The sequence below is a fragment of the Petromyzon marinus genome, chromosome 35 (genome assembly GCF_048934315.1).
Source record: "Petromyzon marinus isolate PM22_M1 ecotype Great Lakes invasive population chromosome 35, UKy_Petmar_22M1.pri1.0, whole genome shotgun sequence".
Classification (NCBI taxonomy): Eukaryota; Metazoa; Chordata; class Hyperoartia; order Petromyzontiformes; family Petromyzontidae; genus Petromyzon; species Petromyzon marinus.
In genome coordinates, this window is record NC_133701.1 from 13,102,813 (window position 1) to 13,126,448 (window position 23,636).

The following is a 23,636-nucleotide window of genomic DNA, read 5'->3' on the forward strand; positions in this document are numbered from 1 at the left end:
AGTGGGTGGGTGAGTGAGCGGGGGGGGTGAGTTAGTGGGTGGGTGAGTGGGGGGGTGAGTTAGTGGGTGGGTGAGTGAGCGGGGGGGGTGAGTAAGTGGGTGGGTGAGCGGGGGGGGGGGGTGAGTTAGTGGGTGGGTGAGTGAGCGGGGGGGGTGAGTTAGTGGGTGGGTGAGCGGGGGGGGGTGAGTTAGTGGGTGGGTGAGCGGGGGTGGGGAGGGGGTGAGTTAGTGGGTGGGTGAGCGGGGGGGGGGGGTGAGTTAGTGGGTGGGTGAGCGGGGGGGGGGGGTGAGTTAGTGGGTGGGTGAGTGAGCGGGGGGAGTGAGTTAGTGGGTGGGTGAGCGGGGGAGGGGGGGGGTGAGTTAGTGGGTGGGTGAGCGGGGGGGGGTGAGTTAGTGGGTGGGTGAGTGAGCGGGGGGGGTGAGTTAGTGGGTGGGTGAGCGGGGGGGCGTGAGTTAGTGGGTGGGTGAGCGGGGGGGGGGGTGAGTTAGTGGGTGGGTGAGCGGGGGGGGGGGGTGAGTTAGTGGGTGGGTGAGTGAGTGGGGGGGGTGAGTTAGTGGGTGGGTGAGCGGGGGGGGGGGTGAGTTAGTGGGTGGGTGAGCGGGGGGGGTGAGTTAGTGGGTGGGGGGGGGTGAGTTAGTGGGTGGGCGGGGGGGGTGAGTTAGTGGGTGGGTGAGTGAGTGGGGTGGGGGGTGAGTTAGTGGGTGGGTGAGTGAGCGCGGGGGGGTAAGTTAGTGGGTGGGTGAGCGGGGGTGGGGGTGAGTTAGTGGGTGGGTGAACGGGGGGGGGGTGAGTTAGTGGGTGGGTGAGTGAGCGGGGGGGGTGAGTTAGTGGGTGGGTGAGTGAGCGGGGGGGGTGAGTTAGTGGGTGGGTGAGCGGGGGGGGGGGGTGAGTTAGTGGGTGGGTGAGCAGGGGGGGGGGGGAGTTAGTGGGTGGGTGAGCGGGGGGGGGGTGAGTTAGTGGGTGGGTGAGCGGGGGGGGGTGAGTTAGTGGGCGGGGGGGGTGGGGGGTGAGTTAGTGGGTGGGGCAGTGAGCAGGGGGGGTGAGTTAGTGGGTGGGTGAGCGGGGGGGGGGGGGGGGTGAGTTAGTGGGTGGGTGAGCGGGGGGGGGGGGTGAGTTAGTGGATGGGTGAGCGGGGGGGGGGGGTGAGTTAGTGGGTGGGTGAGCGAGGGGGGGGGTGAGTTAGTGGGTGGGTGAGCGGGGGGGGGTGAGTTAGTGGGTTGGTGAGTGAGCGGGGGGGGGGTGAGTTAGTGGGTGGGTGAGCGGGGGGGGGTGAGTTAGTGGGTGGGTGAGCAGGGGGGGGGTGAGTTAGTGGGTGAGCGGGGGGGGTGAGTTAGTGGGTGGGTGAGTGAGTGGGGGGGGGGGGGGGTGAGTTAGTGGGTGGGTGAGCGGGGGGGGGGGGGCGAGTTAGTGGGTGGGTGAGCAGGGGGGGGGGGTGAGTTAGTGGGTGGGTGAGCGGGGGGGGGGTGAGTTAGTGGGTGGGAGAGCAGGGGGGGGGTGAGTTAGTGGGTGGGTGAGCGGGGGGGGGTGAGTTAGTGGGTGGGTGAGCGGGGGAGGGGTGAGTTAGTGGGTGGGTGAGCAGGGGGGGGTGAGTTAGTGGGTGGGTGAGCGGGGGGGGGGGTGAGTTAGTGGGTTGTTGTGACCTGCGGTGGTCGAGACGTCGTCTGCTCGAGCGACTCCTCGGTGTGGGTGGAGTCATGAAAGGAGCGAAGTTCACGGGCGCAGTCACCACGGGAGCAGCGATCGAGGATGAGCAGGAGCAGGAGGAGGAGGAGACGGAGTGGCCGGGGTGAGCGAGCGGCTGAGCGACATCCACTGCTTGCGTGCTCGCCGGTCAGGAGTAGCAACGGAGCGGCAGCCAAGGAATGGAACGGCCGTTCCATGCCATCCATATCGCGTTCAACGACCAGTTCGCACCACCAACAACAACAACCACACGCTCAGCCACTCAATTCGCCAATCGCTCCCTTGACCCGCTCACCAATGAACTCGCTCGACCACTCATCAACTCGCCTAGCTCACTCGTTCACCCACTCGCTCACCACACCGTGGGCGACAAACACTTCTCTCGTCGCTTCTTCCCGCATCGTCGCTCAATTCCAGAAATGCGTCACACTCTGAGCTTGTTGCAAATGTGACAATGCCGTTTGTTGCTGGGCGCTAGAGACTTTGGACCCGCGGTGCTCACAGCGAGCGTGCTCACCGTGCGAATCCACCGTGTCAAGAAGGACGCCGTGAACGCTCCCTGCCGTGCCACCGTGCCGATCGCAGCAGTACCTCGATGATGAGACAGCCTGATGCACAACTGCTGCACACTGCTGTACGACTGCTGCACGACTGCTGCATGACTGCTGTACAACTGCTGCACGACTGATGCACAACTGCTGCACGACTGATGCACAACTGCTGTACGACTGTTGCACGACTACTGCACTACTGTTGCACGACTACTGCACTACTGCTGCACGACTGCTGTACAACTGCTGCACAACTGCTGCACTACTGCTGCACGACTGCTGTACAACTGCTGCACAACTGCTGCACGACTGATACACGACTGCTGTACGACTGCTGCACAACAGCTGCACGACTGCTGTACAACTGCTGCACGACTGCTGCACAACTGTTGCACGACTACTGCACTACTGCTGCACGACTGTTGCACTACTGCTGCACGACTGCTGCACTGGATAGCCGTGAGCAGCAGGCCCAGCTGCACAGTCACTTGTCACCCGCATTCCGTGCAATTATCTCCGGCTGCCGATGTCCCATTTTATAAACGCACACACTGTACAGGTTATACATGTCAAATCTTGATTGCGTGTTTGCTATGTGTGGGTGGATGTGTATGTACATGTTAATGTTCGCACGGATGGCTACGTACGGTGCGAAAGAAGTTCAATATACATACAATGTGTGTCACCTCAGTCATGTAACCCATGGCACCTGGGTCTGTTCCATGCTCTCCTGCCAGCACGCCTTCGACACTTCGCGTGGCCTCAAAGCGCCACTTGCATGGCACAAGCGCCGCGGTGACGACGTCACAGCCACTTCGTGGCAAAAGGCGATCGTTGTTACGGTTATTACTTGCTCCGGTTAACCGAGCGCTGTGTGGAAGACGTCACTCCATGCGAAGCTCTGGGACTTCTCGGCCACAGTTATACCCTCCCTTCTGTAGGGATGTGAAGCCTGGGCCTCTCTGGGGGAACATCTGCACCGGTTTGAAACATTCAAGCTGGCCTGCCTACGATCCATCCTGGATTTAACCAGATTGGATCACGGTGTGAGGAGCTCAGAGATCCTTACAAGATATCGACAGAGTCCCAGCAGTGAGGTCCTCCAACAGGCGAAGCTGCGTTGGCTGGGTCATGTAGCCCGCATGCCCAGGCACGGCATGTCCAAGCAGCTTCAGTTTGACCAGATAGAGGGGTTTAAACGGGCGCGGCATGGGCTAGAACAGAGATTCACTGCTGTGGTATAGAAGGCTGCAGAGCTGAGTCGACTTGCCGATGATTGGTAACAGCGGTGTCAAGATCGGCCTCTGTGGAGGAGGCTCGTGAAGGACGATACTGCTGGGCATTTGGAGGAAGTCGCCCTCCAGCAACAACAACAACGGAGGGCGCCACTCACAACAATGAGGGGAGCGCCAGACAGCTAAAACGCAGCAAGTTGGCACAGTAGGGGGCACAGGTGGTGCATCTGCCAGTCACCTCAGTCAATTAACCCATAGCACCTGGGTCTGTCCCGTGACCTGCCAGCGAGCCTTCGACACGTCAAGTGGCCTTAAAGTGCACATAGCCTGGCACAAGTGTCGTGGTGGCGTCATCGTCAATGTGGCAAATAGCCGTCATTGTTGTTTGTGTGAAGTGATAGTGTAGTGATTAGCGCGCTGCGCTACGAACCCGGTGACCCAAGTTCGATTCCTGCTCACGGCCTACAACAGTAACGATTATGAACCGGTCCTGCGCCTCCCCTAAGTCGACTCAGCATCAAATGAGTACCTTGTGCGGTGTATAAACCTCGGCATTAGGGAGACAAAAGCGGCCGGGCGTGATACCGGCTACCCAGCCCTTTGTGTGCCACAGTGCCGGCCTTCAATAGGTGCTACTCGCTAACAGCACTCGCTGCAACAGTCAATGAATGATACACGGGGGGTTCTTTGTTTTTAGTATGTGGTGTGAATGTGCGAGTTTATGCGTGATGTGTGGGTTATTTTTACAGTATGTCACCACGTGTTTTCTATGCACCTGCGTCAATCGACACCCTGGTCACCTTTGAAAAACAAAGACTGCTCCAAGGGTTTAGCCATGTGAAATATTTGAATGAATAAGATAAATTTAACACATGCATAATCGTAGACTTGTTGTCATGCAGTCAGAGCTGCAAAACATACTCCCGTCACCTTGAATGCCTGCACTGGCCACACTCGACACAAGCATCGGTATTTTGCAACAATTGGAGGCCCTGCGACTGGTGGCCACGTGTTCTCTTTGTTCCGCCGTAGACCAAAGCAGGACGCATTCTCTCAACGCTCGGTCTACCGTCAACACGGTGCCCAAGTAAACCACAAATAAAGTTGATCACGACAGTGCCGCGACCAGACCTCGGTTACAAATCAATTCCTGCCCCTTGACACACGGGTGGCCAATTGCCGGATCGTACCAGGTGAAACCCAGACGGGCGGCCAACCCTAACGCCGCTCACTGCCTGTGAACTTGCGGGACCCAGCAACCTGAATGCCATCGTGCCGTGAAACACTTCAGAGAACTCTCGGGGCTTCTATCTTTCTTAATTTTCACGGATCCGAATTGCGCGCATCGTCGTGTGATTTGGGGACTGGGGCGGTGGCAGCTACGCTGCACGTGGCCTGCAGTCCAAGCACTGTGGAGGCAGCGAGGGCCTGATGGTTCAACGCACAAAATGTTGCTAAACTCCCCTTCCCGGCTCGCCAGGAGAAGGCGGTCCAGCAAGACGTGGGCTCCGCCTGTTCCATCCGTGCAGGATAGCGTGTTACTCCCTCGAGCGCACGTCCGCTTTCGCCGGGCGATTCGTTTTCCTCGCACAGGTGAGCACTCATTAATTGGGAAAAAAACATCTTAACATGTAGAGGACCGTTGAGCTTTGGCAATAGTTGGCACACCGGCTCACCGGGTGGCTCCCTCCCCACTGGTCTGCAGTTCGTCCTCATGCCCCCCACGATTGTTCTCCATCTACGAGGGTGATTGAATACCGTACTGCGCATCACAAGTCGAAATAATGTTATTTATTCATTTAGAATGTGCCTGTGTTGTCATCCCGCTCACAAGTGGAATATCTTAATGAACTGTCAGGAATTGTCAGGAATTGTCACGGCTTGGGACCACAACCGCCAGTCTCAAATGATTCAAAACACTCTCGGCACAATGTTTGCAATTGTTACAGCCCAAGTACAAAACATAAAATTAATACGATAACTCGAGAAAGGCAGAGTTATAGATTTATTGGACGTGTCATGTAAAAACTAGACGGAATATAAAGTTTTTGATTTAAAGCTTTCGTGACTGCAGTAATTCATATTCTTAGCTCTTTCGGCAAAGTCACGTTGAAGGGAAACAACAAAATATATATAAGCCATCTGGCTACCATGAGAGATTCGTTCATGAGGCTATCCACATATACAAGCACAGAGACAATTTCAACCGAGAAGATGGATTCTGGCGTAGCAATCATTGGAAAGATTTGATAAACCATTTCAGGTCTTAATTGATTGTTCACGCTTACAGTGGCTTTCAGACAGCATGCATAAATTTTTCGTCTCCCCCCTCCTCTTTTCAGAACATAGATGGACTCGTCCTTCTAAATAAACTGACAAATCGCTGCGCGTGGCGCTGACGGTTTTTTTTAAATAAATAAACCGTTTAAAAATAAATACATTTATGCAAACCGACACACCTGATGACGACCGTTTGTGTTGTGGTCGTAACGTCGTGAGAATTTTTTATTGTTTTATATATATATTTTGTTGTTTTGTTGTTTCCCTTCTACGTGACTTTGCCAAAAGAGCTAGGAATATAAAGTGTTTTGACTGGGAAAAGTATAGGTACAACAATATGCTGGGGGAAGACGGAGAATCACGTTCCGTAAGAAATTTGAACAATTGATTGCAACGGACTGGGAGTATCCGATGCTAATTTCTCAAGTGGTATAACAGACGGAGATAAATGGAAGACGGCCACGATCGCCGACGTCGTTTGAGAAAGGATGCGGCACACGGAGAGAGAGAGGCAACGAGTGTAGATGCTACATGGAACGCGGTGTGCACCATCTCACCACTGGCTGTATGCATCGGTTTATGTGGTGACTGCGTGTCATTCACCGTATCAATGCACATTGTATAAGTTGTAAATTTAAAATGTGTGTACACGTGTCATTGCATGTTTGCTATGCGTGTGTAAGTGTATGTGTGTGTATGAATGAGTTTATGTCTGTATATATGTATGCATGCGTGGAGAGCGGTAGTGTAGTGGTTAGTGGGCTGCATTACGAACCCAGTGACCCGAGTTTGATTCCCGCTCACGGCCAACACCAGTGACGATTATCTGAATCGGTCCTGGGCCTCCCTTAGGTCGATTCAGCCTCAAATGAGTACCTGGTCTGGTGTGTAAAACATCATCACTGGGGAGACAAAGGCGCCGTGACGCTCGGGCACGTGGTGTTAAGCCGCCCACCACTTCGTGTGCCGTTATAGCCTTCATAGGTGCCCGCTAACAGCACTTGCCCCAACAGTCTGTTAAGGTTATACGGGGATCTTTGTTTTTGTATGTGTGGGTGAATTAGTATATATGTATGCGTGCATGCGTGCGTAGGTGAGTGAGTGCAATTGCGTGTGAGGGGCTGGTAACCTCTCCGCTATAATTACCATACCAATAACCATAGCGAAATCCCCAAACCAAGCTTATGCCCAAGACCCCGGAGGGACAGGCAGACAATGACATTTTCTAGCCAAACCCCGTTTGACAGAGCCAGAAGACGGTACCCCCCCCCTCTCCAATCCACCCCCTCGGGGTTTCTCTAGAAGCAGGGGGAAACCACTGCGGTTGGCAATGTGCAATTTCTGAACGGACAGGCTGCCAATCATCTGTCGGGAGCTGGTCCGATGCGGCTTGGAGCTCTGTGGAATACAGGAGGTCCGGTGGAATACAGGAGGTCCGGTGGAATACAGGAGGCCCGGTGGAATACAGGAGGCCCGGTGGAATACTGTAGGTCCGGTGGAATATAGGAGGTCCGGTGGAATACAGGAGGTCCGGTGGACGAGGTGAAGACGGGGTGAAGACGGGGTGAAGACGGGGTGAAGACGAGGTGAAGACGCGGTGAAGACGAGGTGAAGACGGGGTGTAGACGGGGTGAATACGAGGTGAAGACGGGGTGAAGACGGGGTGAAGACGAGGTGAAGACGGGGTGAAGACGGGGTGAAGACGGGGTGAAGACGCGGTGACGACGAGGTGAAGACGGGGTGAAGACGGGGTGAAGACGAGGTGAAGACGCGGTGAAGACGGGGTGAAGACGGGTTTAAGACGAGGTGAAGACGGGGTGAAGACGCGGTGAAGACGGGGTGAAGGCGAAGTGAAGACGAGGTGAAGACGAGGTTTGGGAAGCTCCAGGTCTCAGGCTGTTGTGGACTCGACCAGCTATCAACAGGAGGTGAGGAATGGTGGTGGTGGCTTATACCCCCACCGAAAGTGAATATCAGTGGAAAGATGCCGGCAAGGCTGAGTCAGCTGTCTTCTATGACCTCCTGTTACTGGTGCGGCCTAAATTCGCCCCTCGCGATAGTCATCTTGTTTAGTGACTTGAGTGAGTCATGATACAGGTAACAGGGCTGGAGTGATTGGAAGACATGGGCCAGATTAGCTCAATGACAATGGTAGGAGGCTGCTAAACTTCTGAGAATCCCATGGGATACTAAGCACCAACACGCGGTTCCTGCATCGGTGCATCCACACATCATAAATGCACATTGGGTCCAAGAAAGAACATCCGCTTGCTACATAGTGGTGGCACAGCGAGTGTGGGCGGGCACATGTCCGAAATGGGTGAGGTTCAGGACTGTGGCTCATAGTTGCAATGGCTGCATCTGGTACGTCCTCAGAGACCCTGGCTGATGGAGGAGGTGTTCCGGCTACCTGAGAGAAAGCGGCTGGCCCACTCCCACCATCTACAATATCCCACTCTGAGAATGAGGAGGCTTACCACAGCCTTCTCTCAGAGGTTTGGAGAGCCGTATGGCACTGCAAGGATTGGTGGTTGCGGGTTGCTGAGGAGATGGAAACTGCCTCAGCATCTTGGTATCACAAATCACTCATTAATTCCATCAATAACGTAACTTGCAGAGCCACACCAATTACCATCCTTTAGGGAACAAATGGGGATCCAATCTCTGACCCCCAGAAAGAGGTTTGCAGATTTTCTGAGCATTCGTGCGAGGTCTTTGGGGAATAGAAACCCTCTCAGTTTAGATAACACCATAGGGCAAGGTAGGCTTGATCCTGCGGGGGCTGCAGTGCCTCAATGTTTGGCGGAAGAAGTCACCCTCTGTGATTGACTGGCTGATGTGTTATTTAATGAGGAAGTGTGAAGGGCGATCTAGAGTCTGAGACCAGCTAAAGGACGAGGCAGAGATGACCTTTGAAGTGAATTTTCTGAGGGTGGGGTTTGTGTACAGGCTGCCCTATATGACATCATTACCACCGTCTGGTCCACAGGACAGGTTGTGCAGGATTGGAAAGATGCCCTAATGGTCCCTATTTTTAATAAGGGGGACCGCACTAATTGCAACAACTACGTAGACATATCCCTCCTCTGTGTGAAGCCGGGTAAGCTCCGGGAAAAGATTATTCAATGGCGCCTTGCCAGGCACGCTGGGGAGAGGATTGCAGATCCCCAATGTGGTTTCAGATCGGGGCAGTCCTGCACTGACGCCATATTCTCTGTCTCTCGACTACACTGAGATGCATGGAATTTCAGCAGGACCATGCATCTCTGCTTTATTGATCTGGACAAGGCATATGATACATTCAAGGGACCAGGGCTCTGGGTTATTCTTCATGTTTTCCGAGTATGACCTTCTGCTCACAATCATTCATGATGGTGGGCAGGTCTGGGTAAAGCTGCGTGGCTGGAAGTCGGAACCATTTCTGCTCACCTTGGAGTGAGACAGGGATGTTCTCTGGCCCCTACATTGTTTAACGGTCATCCTCCAACAACCGCGGAGGGCAAAGGAGTAACGCTCAGAACATAAGGAGTGCCGGACGACTAAACACAGCAAATTGGCACAGAGGGGAGCACAGGTGGTGCATCTACGAGGCATCTCAGTCAACTCACTGCACATGGGTCAGTCCCGTGACCTCCTGCCAGCGAACCTTCTGACACTTCATGTGACCACAAAGGTGCACCTGGTCTGGCATTGCTACTTAGTGGCGAACGGTGGTTATTATGTGTGTGAGTGTATATGTGTGCATCTGTGAGTGTATGCAAGGATATACGTGCCGTTCCGTGTTTGCTGTACGTGTGCCAATTGACACCCTGGGCACCATTGCAAAATGAGATGCTCCGCCTCAGAGGATTCTCCATGTGAAATATTTTAATTAACAACCGATATTCAGCAATTCTTATGTTTAGCCGCAGAAGGTGTGTGCATGCGATGAGAGACAGCCACTTTAATTGGCAGGGTTACCCAGGGGGCATAACGGAGCACGTGGTGACTGCGCTGCCTGAGACGCCATAGGCGAGCAGAGCCACTCTCAACCCAACCCTCGCTCCCTCTACCACAGAGAGCAGAGTCACTCTCAACCCAACCCTCGCTCCCTCTACCACACACAGAGAGCAGAGTCACCCTCAACCCAACCCTCACTCCCTCCACCACACACAAAGAGCAGAGCCACTCTCAACCCAACCCTCGCTCCCTCCAACACACACAGAGAGCAGAGTCACTCTCAACCCAACCCTCGCTCGTCCACCACACACAAAGGGCAGAGTCACTCTCAACCCAACTCTCGCTCCTCCACCACACACAGAGAGCAGTCACTCTCAACCCAACCCTCGCTCCTCCACCACACAGAGAGCAGAGTCACTCTCAACCCAACCCTCGCTCCTCCACACCACACAGAGCAGAGCCACTCTCAACCCAACCCTCGCTCCTCCACCACACACAAAGAGCAGAGCCACTCTCAACCCAACCCTCGCTCCCTCCAACACACAGAGAGCAGAGTCACTCTCAACCCAACCCTCGCTCCCTCCACCACACACAGAGAGCAGAGTCACTCTCAACCCAACCCTCACTCCCTCCACCACACACAAAGAGCAGAGTCACTCTCAACCCAACCCTCGCTCCTCCACCACACACAGAGAGCAGAGTCACTCTCAACCCAACCCTCGCTCCTCCACCACACACAGAGAGCAGTCACTCTCAACCCAACCCTCGCTCCCTCCACCACACACAGAGAGCAGAGTCACTCTCAACCCAACCCTCGCTCCCTCTACCACACACAGAGAGCAAGAGCAGAGTCACCCTCAACCCAACCCTCACTCCCTCCACCACACACAAAGAGCAGAGCCACTCTCAACCCAACCCTCGCTCCCTCCACCACACACAGAGAGCAGAGTCACTCTCAACCCAACCCTCGCTCCTCCACCCCACACAGAGGGCAGTCACTCTCAACCCAACCCTCGCTCCTCCACCACACAGAGAGCAGAGTCACTCTCAACCCAACCCTCGCTCCCTCCACCACACAGAGAGCAGTCACTCTCAACCCAACCCTCGCTCCTCCACCACACACAGAGAGCAGTCACTCTCAACCCAACCCTCGCTCCTCCACCACACACAGAGAGCAGAGTCACTCTCAACCCAACCCTCGCTCCTCCACTACACACAGAGGGCAGAGTCACTCTCAACCCAACCCTCGCTCCCTCCACCACACACAGAGAGCAGAGTCACTCTCAACCCAACCCTCGCTCCCTCCAACACACACAGAGAGCAGAGCCACTCTCAACCCAACCCTCGCTCCTCCACCACACAGAGAGCAGAGTCACTCTCAACCCAACCCTCGCTCCCTCCACCACACACAGAGAGCAGAGTCACTCTCAACCCAACCCTCGCTCCCTCCACCACACACAGAGAGCAGAGCCACTCTCAACCCAACCCTCGCTCCCTCCAACACACAGAGGGCAGAGTCACTCTCAACCCAACCCCCGCTCCCTCCAACACAGCGAGCAGAGTCACTCTCAACCCAACCCTCGCTCCCTCCACCACACACAGAGAGCAGAGCCAGTCTCACCCCAACCCTCGCTCCCTGCCTCAACCAAGCGCTGCATGCGATTGGCCGCCTGGTGCCATCCTCCTCCATTCCCCGAACACATCATCCACGTGTCTCCCCTCGCCAGGCCTGGCTGCCAAGCCTGCCTTGCAATCTCGTTGAAGCCAGTGATAAAATAATCACGTGTCAGACAAGACGCCTCCTTCCCATATCTGTCTCTTTACAAACGTAACGAATATTTGTCTTTCGTGCATAAAGCAAGCTCATGTCAAAACTATGGCAGGATTGTTCAGAAACAGCTAATTCACAGTTTAATCCGTTTAGTTGAATTTGTTTAAGCAGGTGAGAACTCAAGGGGCGAGGATCAGACTCATTTGCTAACGTGACCTGGGTCACCAATGATACAAAAAAATCATTACAATAAAGTACGGCAATGAGGCAAACAGAAATCAGAAGAAAAACCAATCGAACATAAACCAGAGAATAAAAAAAAAACAACGACATATATCTTTAGGTTATATTTTTTCGGACAGTTAAAACCCCGTTGGGCAATAAATGATCATTTTCGATGGGGACATGGGGCCCGAGCACCGGCTTCACGCGATAAAAAAAGAGCTGCGTAGGCCACGATCTTTCGCATTCCCTAATTCCCCACGGCGTTTACAACGGGGACCGCGGACATTTCCGCGAGAACGAACGTACGATGAGCAAGCGGCCGCACGTCTATCACGTCTACCCGGTGGAAGGAGATGTCTCCACGATTGCCGTTCGTTATTCTGCGGTTGTGTTGTTTGCGTGTGCAGTTGTGATGGTGTTGTACTTCCTGTGATGTATGATTGTGGTTTGAATGGTGTAATGGTTGTGGTTGAAACTGGTTGTTGTGGGCTATCGTTGTGGCTGAGTGGTTCTTTGTGGTTGTGTTGGCGCGCTTTTTGTGATGTATGATTGGCGTTTAGATGGTGTAATGGTTGTGGTTGCTTGAGTGCATCTTATGGTGGAGGGTTGTGGTTGAGTGGTTGTCGTCAACATTATTTCTAACGATGCAATAAATGTATAACATTAACATCGCACTCTACAATAACAACTTAGATAACCTTTATAATATAGTTAACGTTATTTATAACGATACAATAAAATATTAAAACGTTAACATTACATTCAACATTCACATGGTTGCCACGTGCTCACCTCGGCCACGCGCGCTCATTTCCCACGTCACAGCCACTGCTGGCGCGTCCGCCGCCACTACAATCCGGCTTCCTTTCATCGAGGTGGACAACCGCCCTCGCGTCGTAAACGAGGGCAGCGTCCACCTCATCGGGCGCGACGTTCGCTCCCTCCCCCACCGAGGAAGAGGAGGCAACGTGGAGCAGCGTCTGTTAAAAATTTGCGCCAAAATCCCCGTTGTAGCCTATTGGCTGGCAGCCGTGTGGGGGGGGGGGGTGTCAACCATAACGACCACTGACGTGACCGTCCGTGTCTGAAAAAAGGGCTGCTGCGAACGTCGTTTCTCTCGCTACGAATCTTCGTAGCGCAAGGCGATTGCTTCCTGTTATATATGTGGGACGCCATGGTGGCGAGGTGTTGACTAGCTCGCCTAGAACGTTAAGAGGGTCGTGGGTTCGATCCCGAACCTGACGCCTTCTGTATATCTGGAGTTTGCACGTTCTCCCCGTGGTCACGTGGATTTTTATCTCGTTTTTTTCCCCCTCCATAGAAAGGAACATGCGTATTTGGCTGCTATGTTTCCACTTGATAAACCACTTCGTTGAGCTATCATTTGTGGCCAGGTCACTTCTGAAAAAGAGCTATCTAGCTGAGTGGGCCTTACCCGGTAAAATAAAAAAAGTTTAATTTAAAAATAGTTTTTAGTTTATATACGCAATTTCTTCTGTACTCAGGCCCCTGGTTACACCAAAGAAACCTGGTTAATGCAAGAACAACAAAACATGAATATAAAAAACTATTATCCAAAAATAACTCTACACGGTCAAGTTTAAAATTAGAAAATAGACTTCAAATAGAATTCAGAGTAAAATCAACTGTGTTACAGAAGAAATCGAACACAGTGTACAAACATAAATAATATATTTTTTAAATGCCCCGTAATTAAAGTTGGGTTGGACAAATAACTTTGAAAAATCTGTTTGTACGTGAGTAAAACTTAAACTACATAAACAACATGAATGTATTCAGGGGGTGATTATTGCACTAGTATGGAAGCAGACACGGAAAAATGAATCAAACGCAACTGCAAATGAAGTTATCACAGAAACTCTGACAGCTGCATGGCAGTCGAACTGAGATCCTGCGGGGTACACGGTGGGCATTGTGAAGTTTTGGCAAGTGGGCCCCCTTTTCTTGGCCTTCACATCACAATGCGGAATGACCGCAGACTGCCAAGGCGGTGAGATGCTGGCCACAAGTAGCCTCTCCATGTTTACCTGAATAACCCTGCGTGATCCAAATGCTGAATTTCAGGTCACGCGAGTATGTGGATTGATGTTCTTTGCAGTTAGGGGGCTCCAAGGCTCCATGAGATGCACCTTCTTTGCAGTCTCTACGACTCTTAAGGTCCATGACGACCTCATGTAATGTCTAAAATTACGTAGCTCACACCTCCGATTAGCACGGTTGGCTATGTATGGTGCTACAGAAGTTAAACACACACTCGAAATACCTATCGAACGGAAAGTAATAGCAATATAATCATCCAGCAGTTCACCAGCATTGATTCACACAAGCCTGACTCTTATGATGAGACTCTATATGTCAAAACCGGTCCAGAGTTTCTCTTGTGTTGAACCGATGATGCTTAAATGTTATGCTCCCAGGTCGTGTGACCAATGGAATGTGTAGAAAAATACTTGTGTTGTTATTTGGAGGGAAGATCCGGAACGAGGCGTCCTGTCTGTTTAGTTATTTTGTTATTTACATTCTCCACCATGACGCTAATGATGATTTTGTGTTATGATCCATGGTTAAATAGTCTCTGCAATCGTTCTGCAAAGAGTAACCACAAAAGCGTCGTAAATATATGGCTGATGAAAAGCAGCGTCTGGCCCAAGTATAATGACAAGCTCCAACAAACGTCTGGCTTTCAATTCCTCTAATTCCTATTTCGTTGGTTTTGCTCTGATTTATTTTTGTGTTGCTCTTATTTCTATCAGGATGTCTTTGCTATAATTTCTATTCCGGTTGTTTTGCTCTAAATTTCTATGTTATTCTTTTTGTCATTTTGGTGACCCAGGTCACCCTTGCGAATTAGACTTCCATCCTGGCCTCTCGCGTTCTCACCTGGTTAAACAAAACTTCCTAGAGCTCAACTATTTCAAGCGCTGCCGGTAATAAACATCTGGCTATTTTCTTTCATAACATGAAAGTTGCTTGTGTTCAACCGCTGCAACAGAGAGGGAGGGAGGGGGTGGGGAAGTCGCTGACTTCACTGTAATTGCTGCCACGTGCCCGACGCAAGAGTGGCCTCATAAACACCGCTGCCTTAGCCATGTTACCGCTTACGGCTCCACCACAAAATAACGTCGCGAGCAACCGTAACGCATCCTCCCCAAAGCGGCAATGACAACGCTGCAAACTACGTGCGTGTGTACCTTGTGAATGCTTGTTTACGTGCCACTCAAGTGTCTCCATCAAGTCATCAACAAGTCAAGAGTGACTTCCTGCTCACGGTGGCGAGATATTAACGACCTCTCCTGGTATACAGGGCGTCGTGGGTTTCATCCCGACGCTGACACCTGTTTGTTTGGAGTTTGCATGTTTCTCTCTTTACCCCGTGATCGCGTGGATTTTTCTCCCGGTCCTCCGGTATTTCCCTCCACATTTTGAAAAGTGTGTTTAGAGTATTTGGCTGCTATAAATTTCCATATGATAAGCCACTTCATTGAGCTATCATTTGTCGCCAGGTCGCTTCTGAAAAAGAGCTGTATAGCACAGTGGGCCTTACGTGGTAAAATACAACACAGTTAATAATACAACATAGTTAATAATACAATAGTTAATAATACAACATAGTTAATAATAGTTGTAAGTGAGCGTTGAGGCACATTGCCACCCGTCTCCTGTGTCAAAGCCCTGCAGAGCCAGTGGTGGAAATATTGCATTATTATGGCGGGGGGGGGGGGCGAGTACCGTATATCCATAGGACAACCGCTGTTGACTCCTCCACAGAAGTGGGCACTCATTTTATCGACCCAGGTTGGAAAACGGGTTGAGTTAACCTCCGGTCAGGATGTGAAATCGCAAACATTTCAATTACGAGCCGCGCTCGCTCTGCCATGGAGAGGCCGTCTCCTCTTGCAAACAAAATGTTCCATCTCGTGAGATTTTCCAGGTAAAATATTTCCATTAAAAGAAACTCTCCATCGCAAGGGCGAGGGGTTCCGTGAGGCAGCTCAACAACAGTTTCCCCAGCGATCCTGGTGCCGCCAACAGGGTGATTGATGATCCAACAACACTCACGGATCAACTCCAGTCACCCAGCCGCCCGCTCACTCACCGGTGGTCAGTCACCTCCCTGTCACTCTATCGCTACGATTGATTTGCTGTTCCCGTGAAGTTCACTCTTCGAATCCTCCACCCATGTCGAGGATTCTGTCTAACAGACACTTGCTTCGTCTCACTCACCACACAGCAGATCACAATAACGCACTCTGCTCACTCAATCACCCTCTCACCTAATCACCCACTCACTCAATCACCCTCTCACCTACTCACCCACTCACTCAATCAACCTCTCACCTACTCACCCACTCACTCCACTGCAGATCACAACAACGCACTGATCCACTCACTCCATCACCCTCTCACGTACTTACCCACTCACTTACTCCATCACCCTCTCACCTATTCACCCAATCACCCTCTCACCTACTCACCCACTCAATCACCCTCTCACATACTCACCCACTCACTCCACTGCAGATCACAACAACGCACTGATCCACTCACTCACTCCATCACCCTCTCACGTACTCACCCACTCACTTACTCCATCACCCTCTCACCTACTCACCCAATCACCCTCTCACCTACTCACCCACTCAATCACCCTCTCACATACTCACCCACTCACCACACTGCAGGTCACAACAACGCACTCGCTCACCCACTCCATCACCCTCTCACCTACTCACCCACCCACTCACCACACTGCTTCTCTTTCTGCTCCTCCCTTGCGCTGCTCACACTTCGGGATTCCCTCCAATCGTCTATTTCCCAAGCTCTTGCAATAATAATAATAATCTTACTCCATTCGAGAAATGTGTTAACACTCTCATCTGTTACAACTTCGATAAGGGTGCTGTTACTGGCCGCTTGACATTTTGTGCCTTTGGGGCACTGTGCTCAGAAACAATTAAATACATTTAAAAAAAATCCGCATATAAGACGAACACCACTCAAAATCCAGCGGCTATCGACCCAGGAGCGTTTGAACAGATCAGGCAAAACAGAAGGAAAACGAAAAAGCACGCGGAGGTGGATAACGGTTCAGCCCTGCAATTGCTCCCACCTCGGAATATTCTTCCGCGTTCACCAGACGTGTTGGAAGAGGCTGGCATCCCCACACTTTACCCACCACACCGTGAATGGGGAGGTGGGGAGAGATTTGAGAAACTTTGCCTTCATTTTTTTTGTTTAAAGCTTTCGTGACTGCAGTAATTCATATTCTTAGCCCTTTCGGTAAAGTCACGTTGAAGGGAAACAATAAAATATATATAAAACAATAAAATTCTCACGACGTTTCGACCATAACACAAACGGTCATCATCAGGTGTGAAAACCCAACGGCAAGAAACATTTGAAATGTTGGTTTTCACACCTGATGATGACCGTTTGTGTTATGGTCGAAACGTCGTGAGAATTTGTATTGTTATATATAATTATTTCATTGTTTCCCTTCAACGTGACTTTATCCAAAGAGCTATGAATTTGCCTTCATTATTTAAACTGCCGCGACGCCGGGAGATGGAATGGAACACGGCGACCCCTCGCTCCGGCTTGTTACATGCGCGCTGGACCATTCCACACCGAGGCTGGGCAGAGCTCCATCCGCACACTGTACACACACGCACTGTACACACACTGTACACACACATGTGTGTGTGTACAGTGTGTGCAACAACCCAGACGGCACGCAGCAGGGGCAAAGTGCTCAGCGAGATGGCACTTTCTGCGAGTTCGCAAAACACGAATTTTAAGTGCGAAACCGCAGCCCCTGCCTGCTTTTTAGGCCACGTGTTTTGTTGTCGCTGTGAACGGATCGCTCAGGGATCTGCGCTGCGATGTTCTCGCCCTCGCCAAGCCGGACGCGTTTTGCTGCTGCTGCTGCTGCCAGTCAGGCACGAGGCTCGCGGAGCGAGCGTCGTGTGGCACGGGGGCTGAGGCGGCGGCGGCGTCGGGGTTATCCGTCACTGCTCTTGGCGGCGCGGCAAAGGCGGCGATGATGGTGGTGGGAGGCAACGCAGCGTGAACACTCACGACTCGCAGCGTGAACACTCGCAGCGTGAACACTCGCGACTCGCAGTGTGAACACTCGCGACTCGCAGTGTGAACACTCGCGACTCGCAGTGTGAACACTCGCGACTCACAGTGTGAACACTCACAGTGGGAACACTCACAGTGTGAACACTCACGACTCGCAGTGTGAACACTCGCAGTGTGAACACTCGCAGTGTGAACACTCGCAGTGTGAACACTCGCAGTGTGAACACTCGCAGTGTGAACACTCGCAGTGTGAACACTCACAGCGTGAACACTCACAGCGTGAACACTCACGACTTGCAGCGGGCACACTCACAGTGTGAACACTAACAGTGTGAACACTCACGACTCGCAGTGTGAACACTCAGTGTGAACACTCGCAGTGTGAACACTAACAGTGTGAACACTCGCAGTGTGAACACTAGCAGTGTGAACACTCGTAGTGTGAACACTAACAGTGTGAACACTAACAGTGTGAACACTCACGACTTGCAACGGGAACGAAGAGGGCCGCCCGCCCGGGTTTCTGTTCAACCCTCGGGGCTCCATTCTGCGCGTGAATTGTGTGCGAGTGAACGGGAGAGCCGGTGGCAGCGCTCCTACGGAACTCAGCGACCCAATTTCGATTCCTGCTCATGGCTAACATCGGTGGCAACTGTCTCAACTACGTCCTGGGCCCTCGCCTGGGTCGACTCGGTCTCAGATGAGTACCTGGCGCGGTGTGTAAACATCACTGCCGGAAAGACAAAGGCGGCCAGACGTGGATTTGGCCACCCACTCCCTTGACAGGTGCTTACTCGCTCACAGCACTTGCCACAACGGCCTATGAAATGCAAGACGAGGGACCTTTGTCTTTTGAGTGTGTGTGGAGTTTGTATGTTCTCCTCCTGGTCTGCATTGGTGTGATCCAACTTCTCCCGTTTCCTCCCACAGCTCAACACACAACGCAACCGGTATTGGTGCGAAATATCACGACGCTGAAACGTTACCTGTAAATGGCCCAATTGGGATTACACAAAGCGGCAACATCGCCCCCTACTTGGACAACTTGGCAGGACCCTCCTGGGAAAAAAAACTCGAGGCTTTCGTGAACACGAAAATGAAGCTCACAATAGCACCACACTCCACAACAATCCACCACACTCCACCACACTCCACTGCTGCACTACATTTAAGACCCCTTCATCCGCATCGCATCCCCTCATATCTCTGTCACGTACCATCACAACCTCATCACGTCCCCTGTCACATCCCATCAAGCCGCATCCCAATCACGTCCGCTGTCACATGCACCAACGTGCCAAAACATCCCCATCACATCCCATCATGCCCCATCACAACCCTGTATCATCACTGTCACATCCCATCATGCCCCATCAAAACGCTGTATCATCCTTGTCACATCCCATCATGCCCCATCACATCCCTATCACATCCCATCTTGCCCCATCACATCCCATCATGCCCCATCACAACCCTGTGTCATCCCTGTCACATCCCATCATGCCCCATCAACCCTGTATCATCCCCATCACATCTCCATCACATCCTTGTCACATCCCATCATGCCCCATCACAACCCTGTATCATCACTGTCACATCCCATCATGCCCCATCAAAACGCTGTATCATCCTTGTCACATCCCATCATGCCCCATCACATCCCTATCACATCCCATAATGCTCCATCACATCCCATCATGCCCCATCACATCCCATCATGCCCCATCACAACCCTGTGTCATCCCTGTCACATCCCATCATGCCCCATCAACCCTCTATCATCCCCATCACATCTCCATCACATCCTTGTCACATCCCATCATGCCCCATCACAATCCTGTCACATCCTTGTCACATCCCATCATGCCCCATCACATCCCTGTCACATCCCATCATGCCCCATCACATCTCTGTCATATCCCATCATGCCCCATCACAACTCTGTCACATCCTTGTCACATCCCATCATGCCCCATCACATCCCTGTCACATCCCATTATGCCCCATCACATCCCTGTCACATCCCATCATGCCCCATCACATCCCTGTCACATCCCCATCACGTCCCCTGTCACATCCACTCACGTGCCAAAACATCCCCATCACATCCTTATCACATCCCCATCACGTCAGCAGCACTTCCCCTTCACATTACCACCACGTCCAATCACATCCCGTCACATCCCATCACATTACCTCTCAATCCCAGACACCCTTAATCAATTCATGAACCGTGTCAACTCTTTATCTATTACAACTTTGACCGTCCTTTTTCATGTTGGGGTACTGCGCTGTGCTCAGCAACTGTGTTTACAAAACGTAAAAATAACAATCCACAAATAGAGCAACACAAAAAAAACCCACACATCACCATCATCGCCAATCCAAGCCAGGCTGCCACGCACATTCCTAAACATTCACGCGTATCGACAATACGGGAGACCCCCCTCCTCCTCGCCTTCATCCCCACAGTCTCTCGCATGCTCCTGCATCCCCCTCAAGCCCCCCCCCCCTTGTCAACCCCTTCGTGCCCCCTACTGCCCCACCTCGTACCCCCCCACCACCACCTCACGAAGGCGCAGTCAATGTTTACGCGAAGGACAAAGCCACATACCGAGACACACCGCGGGGACACGTCGAGACACACGTGGGGACACGAGATAAACAAGTCGCGAGAAACGGGGGCGGGGGGGTGTAACTGAGACTCACGGAGACAGGTCGCCAGATACAGAGGAGTATGACTGGGACTCACGGAGACAGGTCGCCAGATACAGAGTATGACTGAGACTCACGGAGACAAGTCGCCAGATACAGAGGAGTATGACTGGGACTCACGGAGACACGGAGACAAGTCGCCAGATACAGAGGAGTATGACTGAGACTCACGGAGACAGGTCGCCAGATACAGAGGAGTATGACTGGGACTCACGGAGACAAGTCGCCAGATACAGAGGAGTATGACTGAGACTCACGGAGACAGGTCGCCAGATACAGAGTATGACTGAGACTCACGGAGACAGGTCGCCAGATACAGAGGAGTATGACTGGGACTCACGGAGACGCACGGACCGAGATACAGGAGGGGGGAGACGCATTGAAACAAAGACACGGGACAAGTCGCGATCCACGGGGGGTATGACTGAGACGGAAACACGTACCGAGACACGGGGGGTATGACTGAGACGGAGACACACGTACCGAGACACCGGAGGTATGACTGAGACGGAGACACACGTACCGAGACACGGGGGGTATGACTGAGACACACGTACCGAGACACGGGGGTATGACTGAGACGGAGACACACGTACCGAGACACGGGGGTATGACTGAGACGGAGACACGTACCGAGACACGGGGGGTATGACTGAGACGGAGACACACGTACCGAGACACGGGGGGTATGACTGAGACGGAGACACACGTACCGAGACACGGGGGGTGTAACTGAGACGGAGACACACGTACCGAGACACGGGGAGTATGACTGAGACGGAGACACACGTACCGAGACACGGGGAGTATGACTGAGACGGAGACACACGTACCGAGACACGGGGGTATGACTGAGACGGAGACACGTACCGAGACACCGGGGGTATGACGGAGACACAAATACCGAGACACGGGGGGCACACGCGCGCGAGACGAAGAGACAAAGAGACACGCTGAGGGCATACACAGAGAGAGAGGGGGGCGAGCCAGAGACAAACAAGTTGCTAGACACGGGGTAATAACTGACAGACACACACAGAGACACGTGGAGACAGGGGACAAAGGGGACGGGCGCACGCACAGAGGTGAGGGTGGGGGGAACATTCCGAGACACGTGAAGACAAAGACGCGCCGAGATTGCTGGGCATATCGACACAGGCGGCGGAGACGCGGGCACAGCCACACAAAGGGATTGTGCCATGAACACGACCATGCCGAGACATAACGGGGCAATATGGGGAGACGGTGGTGGGGGGGGGGAGACACGCGGACACACGCCACCACCTCACTGCGCTCACGGCAGCCTCTTTGTCTGCGACCCCGAGAGACGCGCGCACGGATGGGGAGATCGAACCCAGCCGGTGATGGGGGGGGGAAGACCGCCCTGTGGCTCGCCGCGGTTACGACCATCCCGTGCCCTCTGCGCATCCGATCCTCATCCCTCACCCCGCGTCCTCCTCATCCCTCACCTCGCGTCCCTCGTCCCGCATCTCTCGTGCCGCCCCCCACCCACCCTCGTGTCTCTCTCTCTCGCTACCTGTCCGTGCCGCCTCCTCCGCCACGCTGTGTGGGCCGCTCCGCGCGGCCGTGCCCCCCTCGCATGCCGTCCTCGGCTCCCTCACTCCTCGCGGCGTCACTCACTGAGCCGAGAGGCCCCCCCGCGGCCCGACAAAGTTGCGGGAGTGGTGGAGGCAGGAGGAGGAGGAGGCTGGGGGAGAGAGAGAGAGAGGGGAGATGGGAGGAGAGGGCGGCTCCGCGGAGAGGAGGGAGGGAAGGGCCAGGGGTGGCGAGACAGACGGCAGGGGGAGGAAGGGAGGGAGGATGGAGTCGAGATGGAGGGTGGAGCAGGGAAGATGGAGCAGAGGTGGGAGGGTGGAGCACGGAAGATTGGGTGGAGGAGGGAGGGTGGAGCAGAGATGGGAAGATTGAGTAGAGATGGGAAGATTGAGCAGTGGACGATGGAGCAGAGATGGAATTGGGATAGAGCAGATATGGAGGGTGGAGTAATGAGGGTGGAGCAGGTGGGATGGAGCAGAGATGAAGGGTGGATCAGCTAGAATTGAGCAGAGATTGAGGGAGGATCGGAGAGGGTGGAGCAGAGATGGTGGGTGGAGCAGAGATGGTGGGTGGAGCAGAGATGGAGGGTGGAGCAGGGAAGGTGGATCAGAGATGGAGGGTGTAGCTGGGATGGAGGGTGGAGCAGGGATGATGAAGCAGGGAGGGTGGAGCAGAGATGGAGGGATGGTGGAGCAGGGAGACGGCTTGTTCCCAGAGGCAGCAGCGCTCTCTGCTGGCTATAGTCGGGGCTGGGTTATTGGTCTCACGTGGTAGCGGACGGTGAGTTCACACCGGACGTGTGCTTGCAGGTACCGCTGGAGGATCTTAGGGTTTTAGGCCCCCAGGGTCTCGGGGTTTTGGACTCTTGGGGTCTTGGCGTTGTGCGGCGCCGGGGTCTCGGGTTCCTGGTGTGCTGTTGTCCCTTGACCGTGTTTATTTACAGGAGGATGTTGGATGTAGCCCTATGGCCATATCAGATCATTATTATCCATGTATCCACTGCTGGATTAATTCATCCCCACGCCGTCGCCATCCTGTGATGTCACAATAATGCATATTTATTTTAGGAACATTGGTTCAATGCAAGCAAAACTCTGGACCGGCGTATACATTCAATGTCTGATCAGTGATCAGCAGTCAGGCGTGCTTGAATTGCCGATAGATGTTCATAGACAAGGGTTAGATATGGGTCCTAATTCAGGTCGCTTACTGAAATTATGCACTCCCACAGGGCGGTGTGGCTGATGAGATGTGTAAAGGAAATGGAATGTGCATGACCAGTTATGTGAAAGAAATCAGATTGCTTATTTATTTTAAGTTCTGCGCAACGACGCCAATTATAATTTTGTATCATCCATCTCATGAATGCGAAATGTCATCACCCATGGGCATATACAGACGTGTGAGTGATTCGTCTCGCACAGAGGGATACACATTGAGGCGAGTTCCTCATTTGTACGCTGTATCTGTAATGCAATTGGGCTGCAGGGCTGCGCTGCACACTGGGAACATTCGTCCCTCACAGAAAGAAGGCCCTGGGTTCGATACCAGACTCTGGGTGAGGGTTTGGATGT

General features: G+C 53.0%; 1 protein-coding gene across 4 annotated transcripts in view; it reads right to left on the bottom strand.

Annotated features, from left to right (window-relative positions):
* Positions 1 to 22,759, bottom strand: part of LOC116948972 (uncharacterized) — a 131,879-nt gene extending 109,120 nt beyond the window's left edge. For 2 of the 4 annotated variants that reach the window (XM_076071941.1, XM_076071940.1), the window contains exon 1: positions 21,790 to 21,958. Coding sequence is in view for 2 of the 4 variants with exons in the window: in XM_076071938.1 (XP_075928053.1) it covers positions 22,043 to 22,107 (65 nt within the window). In the remaining 2 variants the exon portion in view is untranslated. Of the gene's footprint in view, positions 1 to 21,789; positions 21,959 to 22,042 lie in introns of those variants that run through there. The other 2 variants (XM_076071938.1, XM_076071939.1) reach the window with 2 other exon arrangements.
* Between the last annotated feature and the right edge of the window lie 877 nt (positions 22,760 to 23,636).